This window comes from Myzus persicae, unplaced genomic scaffold, assembly GCF_001856785.1.
Source record: "Myzus persicae strain clone G006 unplaced genomic scaffold, MPER_G0061.0, whole genome shotgun sequence".
NCBI lineage: Eukaryota > Metazoa > Arthropoda > Insecta > Hemiptera > Aphididae > Myzus > Myzus persicae.
In genome coordinates, this window is record NW_019104020.1 from 133,354 (window position 1) to 151,039 (window position 17,686).

Consider the following 17,686-nt stretch of genomic DNA (forward strand, 5'->3'; position numbering starts at 1 on the left):
TTTTATTTCGATACCAGCTTTGGAATTATCGCAATTTAATGAAAAAAATATTTGAATTGAATTAATTTCTTCAAGCAGTTCTCGAATGACTATCTCATCTGAAACATTAAATACCGGAACTCTTTCATCAATTTCTGTCATTAATCTTTCAATTTTTATCTGTAATAATACTAATGTTATAAAAAAAGAATTGTCCTTATACGTTACATTCTCCGCCTTCGCTATTAAGTCATTTAGCAGTTGTATGAATTTGTCTATGGTACATACAATTAAATGTAACGGCGCAACCAATATTTTGTCTTCAATAATTTTTTTTTTAAATTTAGTTTCTAAAAACCCACTTGAGTAAAATTGTGGAAATTTTAAAACGAAATCACTTAAATGAAATATAGTCCATTCAGCAAAACTACAGCTTGATACTAAAATTAATGCATTTACTTTTTTCATCGTTTTTTGAACATCTCCGTCTTGTTTTTCAGGATTGAATAATATGTTGTATTTTAAATCATACAACTCAATTGTATTATCTTGAATTTTTAAATCATTTGATATGTTATTTAATTCATGACATAATATAATTGTTACTAACCATAGAAAAAAAAATATATATCCTTCCCGGCACAACATTTTGACTAATTTGTTACAATATATAAATTAAAACTGAAGTTCTCTCACAAAAAAGTCCTCAGGCGTGTATAGAATAATGCATTTTTTACACATGCCAAAGTGTTCAGACTCGTAAACATGCTTATGTTGTTTGTACATAAGCCGTGATATTTATTTGAAGAGCTGGTTAAAATAAAAAATATCCTAAGTAATACGTCTATGTAATAATATATTAATTTTTCATTGTACCTTTTAGTTAAAATGTTTAAAAAAATGAGCACAAGTTTTCAAATAACGACAAAATTGTTTTATCATTTTTCATAGTACCTACCATAAACTGTAAAGAGACTTATATTTATTCTTCTAGCCTTTTAGAGTCTTTTTAGACAAATATTGCAGGCCACCATATTTACCTGTTTTTTGGAACTTCTCTCCATTGTATGCTCGGTATCATTCCTTAACAACATTTTTGAAACGCCGTCTACCAAACAGACTTTTTCCAAACAAACCTTCTTTAATAACCGTCAATATGTTTTTTCAATTCTTATTTTTCTGTCTGCTAAGTGACGAAACAATATGAATACACAAAAATGTATCGACAAATGCTTTGATTTTCAACTTTGAGTGTGATTTGAAATTGGATCTAGTTATTAGAACGATTTTCCTATTTTGTTGTAATCCAAAAACAAATAACTGTAAATACTTGCAATTTACACCAATTTTGTATTTGATCATTTTCAATACTTGATACAATTTTTAAAATGTTTCAATTAGTTTTGAGGGGTTTACAGACATTTTCAGTTTTACATTTTTTATTTTTTTTTAAATTATAAATATCAATAAAACTGTATTACCTAGTTGGGTCAAAAAATTTGAAAATTACAAATAAGGTTTCTGGTATATTGTTACAATAGCAGTTAAAAAATATTAAAAATAAATTGGCTTTTTTCATTTATAATGATATCATTAATTATTTACCAGTCAACATAATTATAATTTGCTCCTCGACAGAATACAGACCTTTATTGTACCTAAACACAAGAAAATTATATAAATAACTATTAAACATAATTATATTATTATTCAAAAATAATCAAATGAATTACTATACATTATTTCATAGTAGTGTTAAGGCGATGTTTGAGGAAATGCGTTGTAAGTGCATACTTGCATCACAGGAAATATCTCAAAACTCAAACATCGTGAAATAGTCAATGTTTGTAAATAATAATTTTTTTTTTTTAGTTGAAAAATTAAAAACTACATCTTTAGAAATTGTAATAAACTTGTATCTGTATCTCACAGTTTTTTGAACATTTGGAAATATATTTTTCTGGCGTCGTTAAAAGTTAATTAAAAAATCAGAGTTCAATGTAATCTTAATAAAGTTTTCCACTTTCAAGTAAAAAAAAAAATTAGATTCTAAGCGGGGCGATGTTTGTTTTGATTTTACAATAATGTGTGTTTTTTTGTGTCTGTTTACACACTACAAAATAAGTAGTTGAAATAATAAAATCAGTATCTTTTCTGTTGGAAAAGTGAATCTAGTTGTTGCATTCAAGACATTAAAATTTAAAGTTCCCAGTAGTTTTTAAAAGCGTAGGGAAAAACAAACAACGATTTCTACAAAATCGTTTTTGGATTTCAGTGTAACGCTAAAACAAATGACCGATACTAGACGATACATGCAATTTTCACTGACTATTTATTCCTACTAGCGTTTTCTGAACACCATACAATGTTCAAAATATTTTGATTGTGTTGAGCTCTTTATAGGCATATGCAATTTTCGATTGTTATTAGTTTTTTTTTTAAATTAATGTCAATAAAAAATGTTTTGCTTTCAAAAAACTTGAAAATGTAATACAAGATCCCTAAGTTTGTTCACCTTTATCAACAAAAAAAAAAAATTTTCCTGAAAAGTCAAATTTAATTTTTATGAGTCTTTGAAGTTGACATTGTCGTATACGCCACGCAAAGGCTTGACGTATGTAACAGATATATTACGGTTTCCGATTCTCTAACCGTCAAACGAGTAAATTATCGACACCTGCTGTATGAGTTTTATTTAAGTTCTCCTTTTGGTGACCACGATAACGAGTACTGTGCAAAAGGATAATTAAATAGAAGTCTAACAGGATTTACACTATACAACTCTAAGGTTACTTTACTCCCGAACAACTGACAACGATAACGAGTACTGGATGTTCGAGGGTGAGATGTCTTTTACCTAGACAATGTCTTACTCTTTCTCGGCTGACCACGATAACGAGTGCTGGACGAGAAAGTAAGTACTACAGTGTCTTACTACCTGTTTTTCCTAAAAGTGTTATTCACCACAACGTCTCTGTATCCACTAGTAAAATAAAATTAAAAAGGAGTAAAGAAAAACAGTGACACTTGGTTTTTAAAAAAAGGAATAAAATATAATAAAGTATATCAAAACAAATAAATAAAAAGAAACGTAAAAATACTGCTCATTAGCTACTACAATATAATTGAAACAAAAACAGCCACGCTCCCGTCGCCTTAAGTAGTAGCAATTTTGCTGACTCTGGTTGATTGATTTCTGCTTCGTATGTTATTTTATAATTTCGTTATTTATACAACAACATTTTTAAAACATTGGATATTCACTAGATTTCTAGTGCAGCGGTTTTCTTATTTTGTTGTAATTCAAAAACGAATAACTATAGATACTTAAAATTTACACCATATGTTTATTTTATCGATTCATACACTAGAATAAATTTTCAAAATATTTTGACTCATATTGAGAGCTGTTTACAGGCATTTTCAAATTTTAATTTTGTTTAGTCTTTTTTCTATAAATGTCAATTAAATTGTATTGAAGGCTGGGTCAAAAAACATAAATTTTAATACAAGACTCTTGATATATTGCTACAGTAGCAGTAAATAAAAAGCAAAAAATAATTTTGAAAAAAAAAATATTAAAAAAAAAAATTTGAAAAAAAAAGCAAAATTTAGTAGACATTAGACATACAAGGCTATTTTTTCCCCAAAATTGTTTATTTTCATTTTCATTTAATAAATTATACTAATATTGACACCTTTATATTGCTTGACCTACCTACGCACAATGCTGTTATTTGATATTATTATTGAATTTTAATTTAATGTTTACTCTATTTTGTGGTTCATTGATACAAAAATCAATATGAATAATCCAATACATCATAAAGTTGTGAACAAATTATAATAAATAAAACACAAATACACAATATATTTATTGATATTCATAGCTATTTTTTTACACAAGCTGCATATCTACATTGAGGTATACTGAGGGTACAGCTGTAACCATAGAACAATGCTGTAACTGAACTCTACGTTTAAGTAATTCTAAATTCTGTATCTGTAATAATAACATATACTAATGTCATGTAAATCGCTTTAATCATGATTATTAAATTAAATTAATAAATTGATAACTACTAACTTTAAAAAACATTCGTTTAATAACTAAATTTTTTTTAAACTGATAATTTAAGAATAATATTATGAATAATTCAACTGAAATCCGAAACACATCAATTGACGTCTTTACTCTTTAAGAGGTTAATATATCAGCATTACTTTACAAACAATTGAACACTTCCATACCATATGATATACGGGTATATGAGTACCTGGCACTAAGCAGTACTTACTAGTATAGGTACTTATACATAAATACATTTCATAAAATGTACTAAGTAGGTAGGTTTTATAATATGGTACATAGTGTAAGTACAACATATATACATATACTCGTATACCTATTGTTACTTATTGATTTCACTATGGCGTATTACTCATCTCCTCTTATACTTAAGTCTTATTGTAAATTGCTGTCATTGCTTGTAACGTGCGCTTAACAAAATATATAAAAAAAACACATGTCTTAGACTCATGAAGTTGATAAAACTTGGATAATCGTTTCTTTGACGTTAATAAATTAGAAATACGTAATAATATAGCTATTTTAGGTGTATAATAAATAATAATATTCCGATGACTACGATTTTTGACTGTTCAATTCAGAGGATTTCTCGTTTACAAACTACAAACCAAACACCATTGAATATAAATCATAAATACTAGTATTTATAATCAATGCTGATAGGTACTTATACTCCGCTGCATATGGCTATGATGAAGCCATAGACATTCATATATTAAAATACAGTAAGTGTGTATATTAACTTTTAGGTAGGTACCTTCTACATTAGTTAGCAGTGGCACCGAACTTTTATTATACCACTGGGGTAAACCCTGTTTGAAGGTACCACCCAACACTCACCCACCTAAGTCGGATTAAGGAGAGGGGGCCCTCTTTTCAAAAGTTCTGGGGTATTTATACCCCACTTGCCATACTTGTGCCACTGTTAGTTAGGATCTTTGGGGCAGTGGACAGCGGCGTATTGGTGGGCATGTCCGCATGTGGATATTTACGGTGTATATGTATATAGGTACCACCACAGGCACAAATTGAGAGGGGCTTTAGGGGCTAAATTTCTAACACTATTTTCCACTATGCCTACTACGTATACGCAAAAATACACTTTCTTTAAAAAAAATAGTCTGGTTTTTTTTGAGGGGGAAGGGGGCGCATTTACAATAATTGTTCAGTGGTGTCACCACTCACCGCACCTAAATATCTACTGCCAAACTATGTGCTTTGGATTTTTAGGAGATATTATTATTATATTGTCATAATATTTGTTATTCTATTTGGATACATGGAGAACTTGCTCTTTGGTGGCTTCTTCCTCTCCAGTCGTCAGTCTTGCTTCTCTGCAATGACATATTGCGCGTCGCAAGTCACATGTTTTATGTGCAAGCTTAAAAAATAATTTACAGTAATTTACCCTATTGGCTATTGGACTATACCTTTAATGTTTAGTATGTTTTGGGGTTTCGTAGTATGTAATTTATTAAATATTTTGCTGACCAATTGCTTGCCTAAGCCATCACTGGGTCATTTTAATGATAAACCCTGTGTGTGAGTGTGCAAATTTTTAAAATCTTAAAACCATCGTTGTAAGCAGTAGTATAATAATACCACCATAATACCTATATTATATTATCTATATACAAAACGATAAGAAAGGGATGTGTTCTAAAGGCGTGGCCATGTGAGGGTTAAGAATTTAAGATGAATTTCGCGCTCACTGAAATCTGAACTGATTTTTTAAGGGAGTCACCCTCCAACCGTTAAATTTAACTTGGGAAAATATGGTCTGCAAATAATGTCTTGTACAACGTTGTTGAGTAGAGTACACCTATACTCTATAGTGGGTGATTAATTTACCATTACCATAATAGGTAGTTGATTTAAACTAAAGGCATAAGCATAGATAATGAAGACCTATACCTACCTAAAAAATTTTTTTTTTATTATTGTTTATCTTCAAAAGTAATTAACAATCTGTATCCATACTACCTACTATTCTAGACAGTAGACACAATGAGAAAATGTGATAAAGGTTGACATAACATGAGGTTTTGTTGAAAGAAGCCACCCATTGACAGCACTTTCTGCTAGCTTGATAATTATTTATTTATTTATTTATATATATATATATACATATGTTTTTTTCCATATTATCTACTATTATCCATGGGCATAAGTCTGAACGTCTGAAGTGATGGGTCACAGCAGCTGATGTTACGTCCTCCCCGTCACCATCAGAGGTCATTCACGGAGTGCGCACATAATAATCGACACAGTGTTGATAACAATATTATTATAGGTACCTATTATCTAATAATTTATCTTAACAGTGCCGACCGCTGAGTGGCCGAGTTGACACTACTGTCGGCGGATGATACTTAATAAGGTACAATTTTAATACTTAGGTTATTCGTTTTTTATCCAAGTTATTAAATATTAATTATGCTGTTTGTTATAGAGAGTTGATTGTGTAAGAGTGTAATTATTTTATTCCTCAGTTCCTCACTCGTCTGCTGATCGTCAACACAGTATAACTTATTTAGTTACCTTCGTTAATCTGTTTCATTACAGACGTTACTATTATTTTTTATAAACCGTCATATTAAAGCAAATTGCCATCCCCATTATGAGTATCTTCAGCAATGTCGAGGAAGCACCGCCCATCGAAGTGTTCCATCTAGTGAAAGTCTTCAATGAAGACAATGATCCGTCAAAAGTAAATTTGACCATTGGGGGTATGTACATTTTTTTAAATTTTTATATTGATTTCCATCTGCTACTGCTACCAATTTGTGTCTACTATTTTTTATTTCTATCGATTTTTAGCATATAGGACAGATGAAGGCAAACCTTATTATATTCCTGTTGTGAAAAAAGCTGAGAGTGTGGTACTTGATGGTACATTGAATCACGAGTATTTACCCATATTGGGCTTAGAATCTTTTACTAAAGCTGCATCGCAACTACTATTGGGCGATATCACTCAGCGACAAGAAGAAGGAACTGTAATAATTTATTTTATACTACCTACTTTATTTTAGAAAACATCTATAATATTATAGATAAATTAATGATGATCTCATGTTCAAGTTGTAATGCTTTTAGAAAACAATGAAAATATTATAATAATATTGATAAAAACATAAATTTAAATTATTAAATTAAGTAAAAATGGTGTATGTATAGGTCATATGAAAATTATGATTTAAAACAAAAAAAATTAAACATTACTATTTACATTTTCATTCAAAAGCCATACCAAAAAATTAAATAATATATTTTATAGAACGATGTATACTCGCAATGAAACTAAAAACCAAAAAAAAACTTAAGTTTAAATATTTCTAATCGTTTAGAACATACACACATCTAAATTATTTTAATTCAATTAAAATGAACTGTCTTAGTCTCCATAAAACATTTACAACAACTAATAAGACAACTGGTTTCTTATTTTAATTTATAACTTAGAATATTTGATTTGAATGTAGGACATGTTTTTGTCCCCAAGTCTTGGGACATTTTCTTCCCAGATTATATCCATTTTAATATAATATAATATTATAATATTTTAAATATAAAAATATATAATTAGTACAATTACCAAAGTGAAAAAATATGTATAATTATTAATTTAGGAAAAAATATATACGTAACTGCAAAATCAAAAAAGGGGGAAAGTAGACAACTGATCTGTTGTTCAGTAAGCGTCTAGTGTCACTATGTAATCATCATTGAGTCCCTGTAATGTATGTGTGAAATTTGAATTCAATGATAAATTGTTGCATAAAAAAATGATTCTGAGTGAATACTGTTTGTCAGTATATTATATTACTAAGTATATTTTATAGTATTTATATTGCTACTGTAATATGATAATTTATGTTACTATTAGTTATACATTAAAGTAGGTTGAACTAATTTTTACCGAACACTGTGCATTTTAAAATTTCGTGTGAATGTAAAGTATAATAATATACTCAAAAGATTCAAGTCCTCACAAATAAGGCTATTGCCAACAAAAAAATTAGGCGGGAGAGGTAATGGAGTATAGGGTTTTGATTAACAAATTTTACAACATAAATAAGTTTTTAATTTTAAATTTGAAGAAAAAGTGACTAACCTAGTGATGCTCATGTAGTCATGTTGTAACGAAACCTTCAAACTAAAACAGTTTTATTTCTTCTGAATGTTTTCATATAATAATTGTTATTCTATTTTAGTCTAAAATGTTCCTAACAGTATGTTGAATGGAATGGATATAATTGGCCTGAACCATAATAATTTTGTCATACAATATCATATTGCTTTTAACTTAACGTAACATATTAACAGTAATTAATGTAAATTGGTGTAAAGCATATCTTAAGCATTTGTTTACAAACTACAATACCACTTATTTACTTTTTACCATAAGCGGTATTGCAGATTACTAATTAGTAATAACTTTTTAAAACAAACTTAATTATGTTACACAATTATTTCTATGGTTGTCATAATATCTATACATTACAAGCTTCGGTTCTTAAATACTTGAAAAATTGTGTTTACTTTATTGCAAATTTGTTTTGTTAATAAAGAATAAAATAAGGTAAATGAGTTACAGTTGCATGATATTACCTTGTTTTCCTGCAATAGTGAATTTTATATTGAATAAAAATATTGTAACTAATATTTTATTACGTTATTACTTTAGATATTTGGTGTTCAATCAATCAGTGGTTCTGGAGCACTTAGAGTGGGTGCAGAATTCTTAGTCAAACATTTGAAATGTACCACATTCTATTATTCTATACCAACTTGGGGTAATTATTCAAATACTATTGTTTTAGCTTTGTTGAATGTAATATGAAATACAAAAGCCAGATTGTACATAAAATTCATTAATTTGGTGTTTTAATTGTAAATACTTATTGAGAACATAAAAGTAATTTGACATAAAACTTTAGAAAAATAAATTTTAGCCATGCTTTTTTGATTGTATTGGGTGATTTGAATTTATGTTTGTTGTAATTCAAAATAATATTATGAATTATGATGTATTGTTTGTATATAGAGTTTAAAAAAAGTTCAGTTAAGGTGTGGTTCAGATTTATAGCTTATCTATACTCAGTAGTCAGTTCAATACGAGAAAGATCTGCTTCTGTAGCTGGTGGGTGTGGTATTCTATTTTAAATGTGTACTAGCTGGTGGGGATATCATTGTTTTTAATAAATTCTAGTTGCCACCGAAATTCTCCATAAACAGAATTTAGTTACTATTAAGACCATACAAAAAACACACAAATGTATCAACTCTCAAACTTTGATTATATGGAGTATTATCCTCTGGGTTATTCAATAATCTACTTTTTCTCAAATCATTCACTACAGTCTATTAAATCAGAGGTTCTCAACAAGTGTGTCACGGACTTGTCACAATTTAGTCTTAGATATGCAATGTGTCACTTAATTATTGGAAATTTGAAGCATAAAAACAAAGTATATAGCCCTCCAAAATTCTTATAAAACACCCGAGGTTGCTGAAAACAAAAAAAAAGGTTAAGAACAAACCATGCTGTATTAAATAATCATACAGTATATCATACCTACTGTGCCTCGCCTTTTCATAGATCAGATTGCTCATCCTATGAATTTCAACTGCTAAGTAATATTAATTATAGTTAATATACATTTATGGTTATTTATTACCAACATACTAATCAAATAAATAAGAATATTTGAAATGTATTTAATATTACCTATATTTAGCAAATAAATACAAGACAAAAATGATCATTTACCAATAAATCAATATCTTAAGTATTTTGCATAAATTATAGATTTCATAACATTATCTTAAAAATTCTTATCCACCTTTGAGAGGTCATTCACTCGTTTATACATTTATTTTTCATATATATAATTATACCTAAACGATTGTTGAGAATTCTAGCTGTGTACCATCAATTATTTTTTTGAAGGCTAAAATGCATGTAGTTAAGTGGTTAATCCTATATTGGTTATTTCTTTATAAATTAATATCCTGGCTCAATATCAAACACTTATAATCTAGTCTTAAAATGATGATATATAGTTTAAGCCATATTTTCGAGTGATAATTAAAAACTTGGGCTTTTTACTTTAAATAACAATTGTCACCTATTGTATAGTTAAATACTACAAGAATGTATTAATATTTTACTAGGATATCATTTTTTTAACATAATTTGTTCTATGATAATATAGTTGCGACTGTAATCTTTTATTTAATACTGTATACTTTTGAAAGAGGAAGTTCGTAAATATTAATACAAATTGTGATACCATAATCTTTATTCTATGATAGACTAAGTATACAATTATAATATATAAAGAGTAAATATGATGATGGTGCGGTTTAATTATGGAATTTATGGTAGTAAAACTATCACATAAAAACCTATGTATTATGTGTAATACTATAATCATATTGATTTGTTTATATAATTGTAACATACAAATATTCTATTTAGATTGTATTGTGTAAAATAGTCACAAAATTATTTTTTAGCATAAATTATAAAAATAACACATTAGTACTCTTCTGAAACAAGTGACTACCTTCATGAAGTCATAACAATGATCTAAATATATACAAAGAAAATTTGTTTTTATAAATAGATAAATATTTAAATTATGATATGGAATATTGTTCTTTAAATATTTTATGTTTATATATAACATATGAGCATTTTATCTGAATAGTGAGTACAGAGGTCATGCATGCTTTTAAGTTTAAGAGTATATTATAAAATATTGTATAAAAAATATGTATATAAAAACATCTATAATATATTAAAACACTTCAAATAGTTTAATTGATTTAATATATTTATTCATTTAGAAAATCATCATTTGATTTTCATGACTAGTGGATTTCAAGATGCCAAAACTTATCGCTATTGGAACGAAGAAACAAGATCTCTCGATTTTGAAGGATTTTGTGAAGATTTATCAAATGCACCTGAAAATGCGGTTATTATATTACATGGATGTGCTCATAATCCAACTGGCTTAGATCCCACTGAAGATCAATGGAAAAAAATTGCAGAAATTATAAAAGCTAGTATTGATATTAGTTTACATAGAAAATCTGATATATTAGCTAAAAAAACATCTATGATATTTAAAGTCCTAATGTAATTTGTTCATTTGTATTTCAGGAACATAAATTAATACCGTTCTTTGATAATGCCTACCAAGGATTTGCATCTGGAGATTTAGAGAAAGATGCATGGTCTGTGCGGTACTTCCTTAGTCAAGGATTCGAGTTTTTATGTTCACAATCATTTGCCAAAAACTATGGACTTTATAGTGAGTTAATAATATCAATACATTATTTTTTACTTTTGAAGGTAAGATTTAGGTTATATTTAATTTGATTAATGCATTTTAAAGATGAACGAGCAGGAAACTTAACTTTTGTACTGAATTCTGTGGAAAATGTCAAGGCTGTAAAATCTCAGGTGACAATGATTGTTAGAGGAATGTATTCAAATCCACCAAACCATGGTGCACGTACTGTCAGTACAATATTAAATAATGATGTATTCAAAAATGAATGGTGAGTTTTAAATAATATATTTTTTTAATTTGTTGCTAACAGTTATAATTTTACACATTCATTTATATATATCTTATATTTAGGATGGATACCTTGAAGCTAATGACAGATAGGATTATAGCTATGAGAAAAGCTTTACGAGAAAATTTGGAAAAGCTTGGTACTATTGGGACATGGAATCATATAACTGATCAAACTGGGATGTTTTCCTATACAGGATTATCAGGTAAAATTTTAAGAAGATACTTACTAAAATATTTTTATACTTAAACTATTTAAACTTATTTAAATATTTCAGCTAGTCATGTAGAATATTTACGAAGCAAATATCATATTTACATGTTGCGGTCAGGACGTATTAACATTTGTGGACTGAATACAAATAATATAAATTATGTAGCTGAAGCAATTACCGATACTTTATTAAATGTTGCCAAGTAAAAATATAATAAAATAACGAGAACCATTACAAACAAATTGTTTTTATTGTTTATTTCTGTAGAATAGAAATATTTTTAATTTAATTTATAAATAGATATTTACACAATTATAATAATAATGGTATATTGTTTTATTAATAATAATTATTACTATTGTATCTATCAATTTGTTAAACCTTTGTTAATAATACTCTACTATTAAATAATTAACCTGTTTGATTTATTATAAAATATTATTTAATAAGAAGTAAATTTTTTAGGGATGCAAATTGAACAATACATTTCCTAGTGGCAAACATTGTTAACTAAAATAAGGTTTTGAAATCTGAAGAACAAAACAAACGATATTAGAAAAATTTACATTATAGCACTATAGCTAATTTGCATCTCTAATGTAACCTTGTGATAATAATGATTTGAACAATGTAGAGTACTCAGCATTTAATACCTAATATATATTACAAGACTTCTTAGTTAAAATAACTATGTATGTTTGACGTCAATGACAATAAAATATATATAGGTTACTTTTTTGATATTAACTATAAGTGTTAAATATTATAGTTTAAAAAAATGTTTAGAATTTTGGCTTAGTTTAAACTTTTAGTAGATAGTTCAATATTATATTAAGAATTATCTGGTCTTAGCATAACATTTTGTTTTAGTACCAATGTTTCTGTATTTGTACCAATGATATTGACAAATATAATAATATGTACCAACAAATAAAATGTATAGATGTTTTTGAACTAAATATATATAAAACTAATTAAATAGTAGTTTTGATAATCAATAGACTTTTTGCTAATAGAGACAATAGTCTGTGCTTACTACTTAGTAGTATTTCAGTATCTAAAAATTGTTATTGCATTTTCATTTGAACTAGAATCTGAACTGTTTCAAAAACTGAAATAAAGTATCAAATATTTTCTATAAATCACATAATTTTAAATCCGTAAAAAAATATTCATTTCTTAGCTCTACCTACTTCTCTCGTAATATACTAGCTGGAGGAAACCACCAGACCCCTCAGTGTTAGCTGAAACTGGGTACGGATGTTGGGAACAGAGTCGTACCCATAGACCTATTAACTAGGCTAGTTAATAGGTCTATGGCCGTACCTGTAGGTCTCCTTGAGTAAAAATCGATTAATGTTCAACTTCGTCAGGTTTCTGTGCAAGCATTGAATTTAATGTTTGTTTTTAAATTCTTCATACCGATCAACTCTAGTATATAACCATTAACCGTGATACCGAAATTAATTCAAATCGCAGACAGTTTTCTAAACAGCTCCCTCCCAATCAATTATAAAACCCATTAGCCTGCAGAAATTAAAGACCAAATAAATAAACTCCCCGGAAATGATGACTAATGGTGTAGGTACATTAACAGTTCTCAACCTTTGAACGATGGCGACTCAAGATGTTTAAGTACCCAATTTTTCATGAGACCTTTTTGAAAATAATGTATAATGGGAGCAACCCATCTCTCTCTGACACTTAAATTTTTTCAGTTACCGAATACTAACACATGCGCAGCATAGGCGCAAATAGGGAATTGCATTGGCGGGGGCTCAAGCCCTTTAATATATTCAACAAAAATCCCCCTCCCCTTTCACACGTCAAACCAATTAAAAATATTACTATTTTTTTTTTTTATTAGCTACGAGTATAAAATTATTACTTATTAATGCACATAATATTATATTTATTATTAACTAGATAATTGGTTACAATATTAAATTTATTCTTCTGTTGGATTTGGCAAAGTCATTTAAAACTGAGACGCTATCAATATTGATGTCTTTTTCAATATTAATTATCCCTAAACTGCTAAAACATTCTTAGAGAATAGTTGATCGCATCCATGTTTTCAACCTCCTCATTGCGGAAAATGACCTTTCACAAGTAGCGGAATTGATTGGCAAAGTTATTGCTACATTAAATAATTTATAATAATTTGGAAAGATTTGTTTGCTATTCAATGAGTTTAAGTGATTTTGAAGAACTTAAAAATCAACATTAACTTTCAAGACATTTTTGATAACCATCATTTCTGATCTTAAAGAATCTTTGGAAACACCGAATAAATCCTAAAAGTTATTATTTACAAATTAATTTTCAAAAGTATACGGTAAATAAAAAGTAGATTCAGACATTCAATAAGATTGTTTAGCACAATTTATTAATATAAATACATTATAAATTAATATTAGATTAAGTGTTTATAAAAATAAATACTTCTATGACCGATAAAGTCATGATGCACATGACTGTTTTCGAAATATCGCGCGATATTTATGTTCTCGATGGTTCATATAAATCAATTAATCTATAATTAAAATGTAAAAAAAAAAATTATATTGACCATATTCTACACTTTTACAGTCATAGTTAGTAATCGAAAACAACATTTGATTATTAACAGGGACATTCAATTTTAATATTAGAGTAAATATTGGGGGGGGCTTAGCCCCCCAAGCCCCACCCTATTTGCGCCTATGGTGCGCAGACGGGTCGTTTCATCAAGGGACTCGTCGCTTATGATAATAATTAATAACCATATTATGTGCGTCGGCGCCAAAATATTTACAAGGGCAATATGGAAATCCGGAAAAAAAGTTCAACAAACGCACATGGGTTATAATATATTTTGTATAGGAAGGGGGGGGGGGGTCAAGTGAAAAAAAAATAATAAGTAATTTTAACCACTCTTATTAATCAATCAAAAATTAAATTCATAATGACCTACAGAATGCTATATATGTACATATTATAAAAAAAAATATATATAAATAAAAAAAATGTAGGTATAAATATAACATAGATATAATTAAGTTATAGTTTATAATAATAATTTTCTTTTTGATTTTGCCATTATATTCAACACTTCATTTGGCGAAACTGATATTTCCCAATGAACGGATAAAAGAGTCAGCCCTGTTAAACGGTAATTTCCAATTTGGTTTCGAAGTAGTGTTTTTACTCTTTTCAAAGTTGAAAATGATCATTCAACTTCAATTGTAGATACTGGGAGGGTTGCCAAAACTCGTAACAAATGGTTTATATTTGGGTAAAAAGTTTAATCGTTCAAGAACCCTTGAAAAGTTGTAGGGGTTTCTTCATTATTTTTCCACTTTTCACACCAAAGTAAATATTCACTCGCTATATTTTTTTCAATAGTTTTATTTATATCTTTTTTTATTTATATCTATTTTTTTTAATTTATATCTTCAAAATAAATGGTGAGATTTTTTAGTTTCATAACGTTTTATTCTAAAGCGAATTTTGGTAACAATATTTCTATTGACGATAAAATATCATTATTCTGTTCAAACCTATTTTCGATATGTCAAATAAAACCATCTAAACATTCTAAACACGGTAAAAATACAAATATTTTATAATACTCTTCTGGTGAATTATATGAATAATTATCCCTATAATTTTGTTTATTCGTAGTACGCGGAATTTTAATTTCAGTATCAAAATACATTTTACTAAACATTTCAGGGGGGTCAGACCCCATGCCCTCCCCCCTCTGGCTACATCCCTGTATATTATATACCCACTCAACGACATGTTTCAGGAAAACTTATGAACTAAGATGTACGTAGGTACTATACAATATCATCTTAGTTCGCGTAAAGAACAATAATTAAAAAAGCGGGCAAGTGGATGTCGCTCTGCTGAACATTAGGTGTCCTAATCCTAACCTAGAGTGGTTTCAGTTGGCAATGTTGGCTGTTGGTTGGAACTTGTAGAACTGGAAGGCGAATATGAATATTGACTGTAAAAAATGTGTTGTGGATAAACCTCAGTTATATTTTTTATTTCATATTCAGTAACTAATACCGATATCTTAGATTTTATTGCTATTTGTCGCATGGGTGAAAAAGTTCTAACTGTATCTTCCATTGATTTAAAAAATGACGTTAAATGATCCGAACTACGTTCTTTTAAAAATACGAAATATTATTTAACAATCTACAAACAGTACAAACCATTAAGTGAGACATGTGTAAGTACAAACAATTAGGAAAATTAAAAATAGAATATTATCAATTTATAAGAATTATTATTAGGTTTATATTATTATTTTAACTGTGAATATATTCTATTCTCTATTGTAGATATTATATCTTTTCTACATCATGCTTAATATTTAATTTTTTTTTTGTTATTATATATCATATAGGTATCTATATAAATATAATAAATTATGATTTTTTTTATTTTGGTGTACTTGGGTCTGTAGGTAGTCTATTTGAGCTTTTATTAACTCTTTAAACTCGTACCTTATACTTATTGTTTGTGGGTATTACTAATTCCATTTTTGTATATAATATATATGCCAATGAATAAATAAACATATAAATATCATACAATAAATATGCATTTTATTTAAATCAATAAATTTGTACGATATGGCTACATAATAAAATACATAACATATAATATTATTACAATTTTTACATAATAATTGGTACATACTACATGATTCCAAAACATTAGTATATTTTAATAATCTATACAATATGACACAAAATATATTATGTTGACACGCGGATTATTGACATTTGAACAGCAATTTATACATTTAAATAAAATTTAAATGTAAATCTCCATTAGGTACGACTTGTATAAAAGTCGGCCTTCGAGCGAAGGGTGGCGTACTCGGGTGTTAAATTCTGAACTACCAAACTGCCGAGATTTTTTGCGTCAATATTGTTCCATTGAAAGATACGGGAGTGTTGTCACCTTATCTTCTCTACATCGTGCTAAAACCTTATATTTATAGCTTGAGTAGATAACCGTGTTTCGTAGTTAACACATAATCCAAACAGTCCAAATAAACACTAACTATAAATATTTGTTCGTATTCATATTTATTTCATATTAATATATTACTTATATTATATTTAACACAATTTAAAATTTTTAAAATTTACCTTGTTCGTTTAGGGTCTCTGAAATTTCTTCCCAGGCATTTTCTTTCATGGTGGAGTCGTAATAGTAGTCGTAGTACTAGTCGTAATAGTATTTATGACCAATGTCATATAAATATGAATATTTCTGCACTTGAGCACTTCACGTATAAGTTTTTCATCCGACATATTTGTTGACATAATTGTTTGTCTCAAAGTTATTTGTATCGAAAAAATATTGAAAATGTTTATAACAAAATATTTTATTGCTATAAACTTTCAGTTGTCACTTGTCGTTGTGTTCACAACTACAAAGTACAAAACGATGATGAACAAAAGTGTCAGTGCGCATGCGTTTGCGATCAGAATGCTTCGGAATCCGTCAAAATATTGTCGACAAACGATTCGGTCGTGTTCCGATCCGATCCAGTGTGCGGACTGCGGGACCTCATTTAAAATTATTTTTATTAATTTTTTTAGTTCCGATCCGATCGGACGGTTATGTTCCGTTCCGATCTAGTGTGCGGCAACCTTAAGAGGCTGTGAGGTCGTTGTAATGGATGGTCTTAAATTTGAATTGATATCAAATCATTGGATACGAAAAACGATTCCAAGCGGAGACGATATGTCGGTTTAGGATATTTTATGTTATTATTACTTATTTTTAATATG

At 28.2% G+C, this 17,686-nt stretch overlaps 1 protein-coding gene across 1 annotated transcript; it reads left to right on the forward strand.

The window, feature by feature from the left end:
* Positions 1-6,345: 6,345 nt before the first annotated feature.
* On the forward strand, positions 6,346-12,124 carry LOC111037654 (aspartate aminotransferase, cytoplasmic). The gene is made up of 9 exons (XM_022320337.1): positions 6,346-6,449; positions 6,522-6,798; positions 6,890-7,068; positions 8,760-8,868; positions 10,928-11,145; positions 11,247-11,397; positions 11,482-11,647; positions 11,731-11,873; positions 11,946-12,124. The coding sequence occupies exons 2-9, from the start codon at positions 6,690-6,692 to the stop codon at positions 12,086-12,088; spliced, it is 1,218 nt and encodes a 405-aa protein (XP_022176029.1). The 5' UTR covers positions 6,346-6,449; positions 6,522-6,689; the 3' UTR covers positions 12,089-12,124.
* The last annotated feature ends 5,562 nt before the right edge of the window (positions 12,125-17,686 follow it).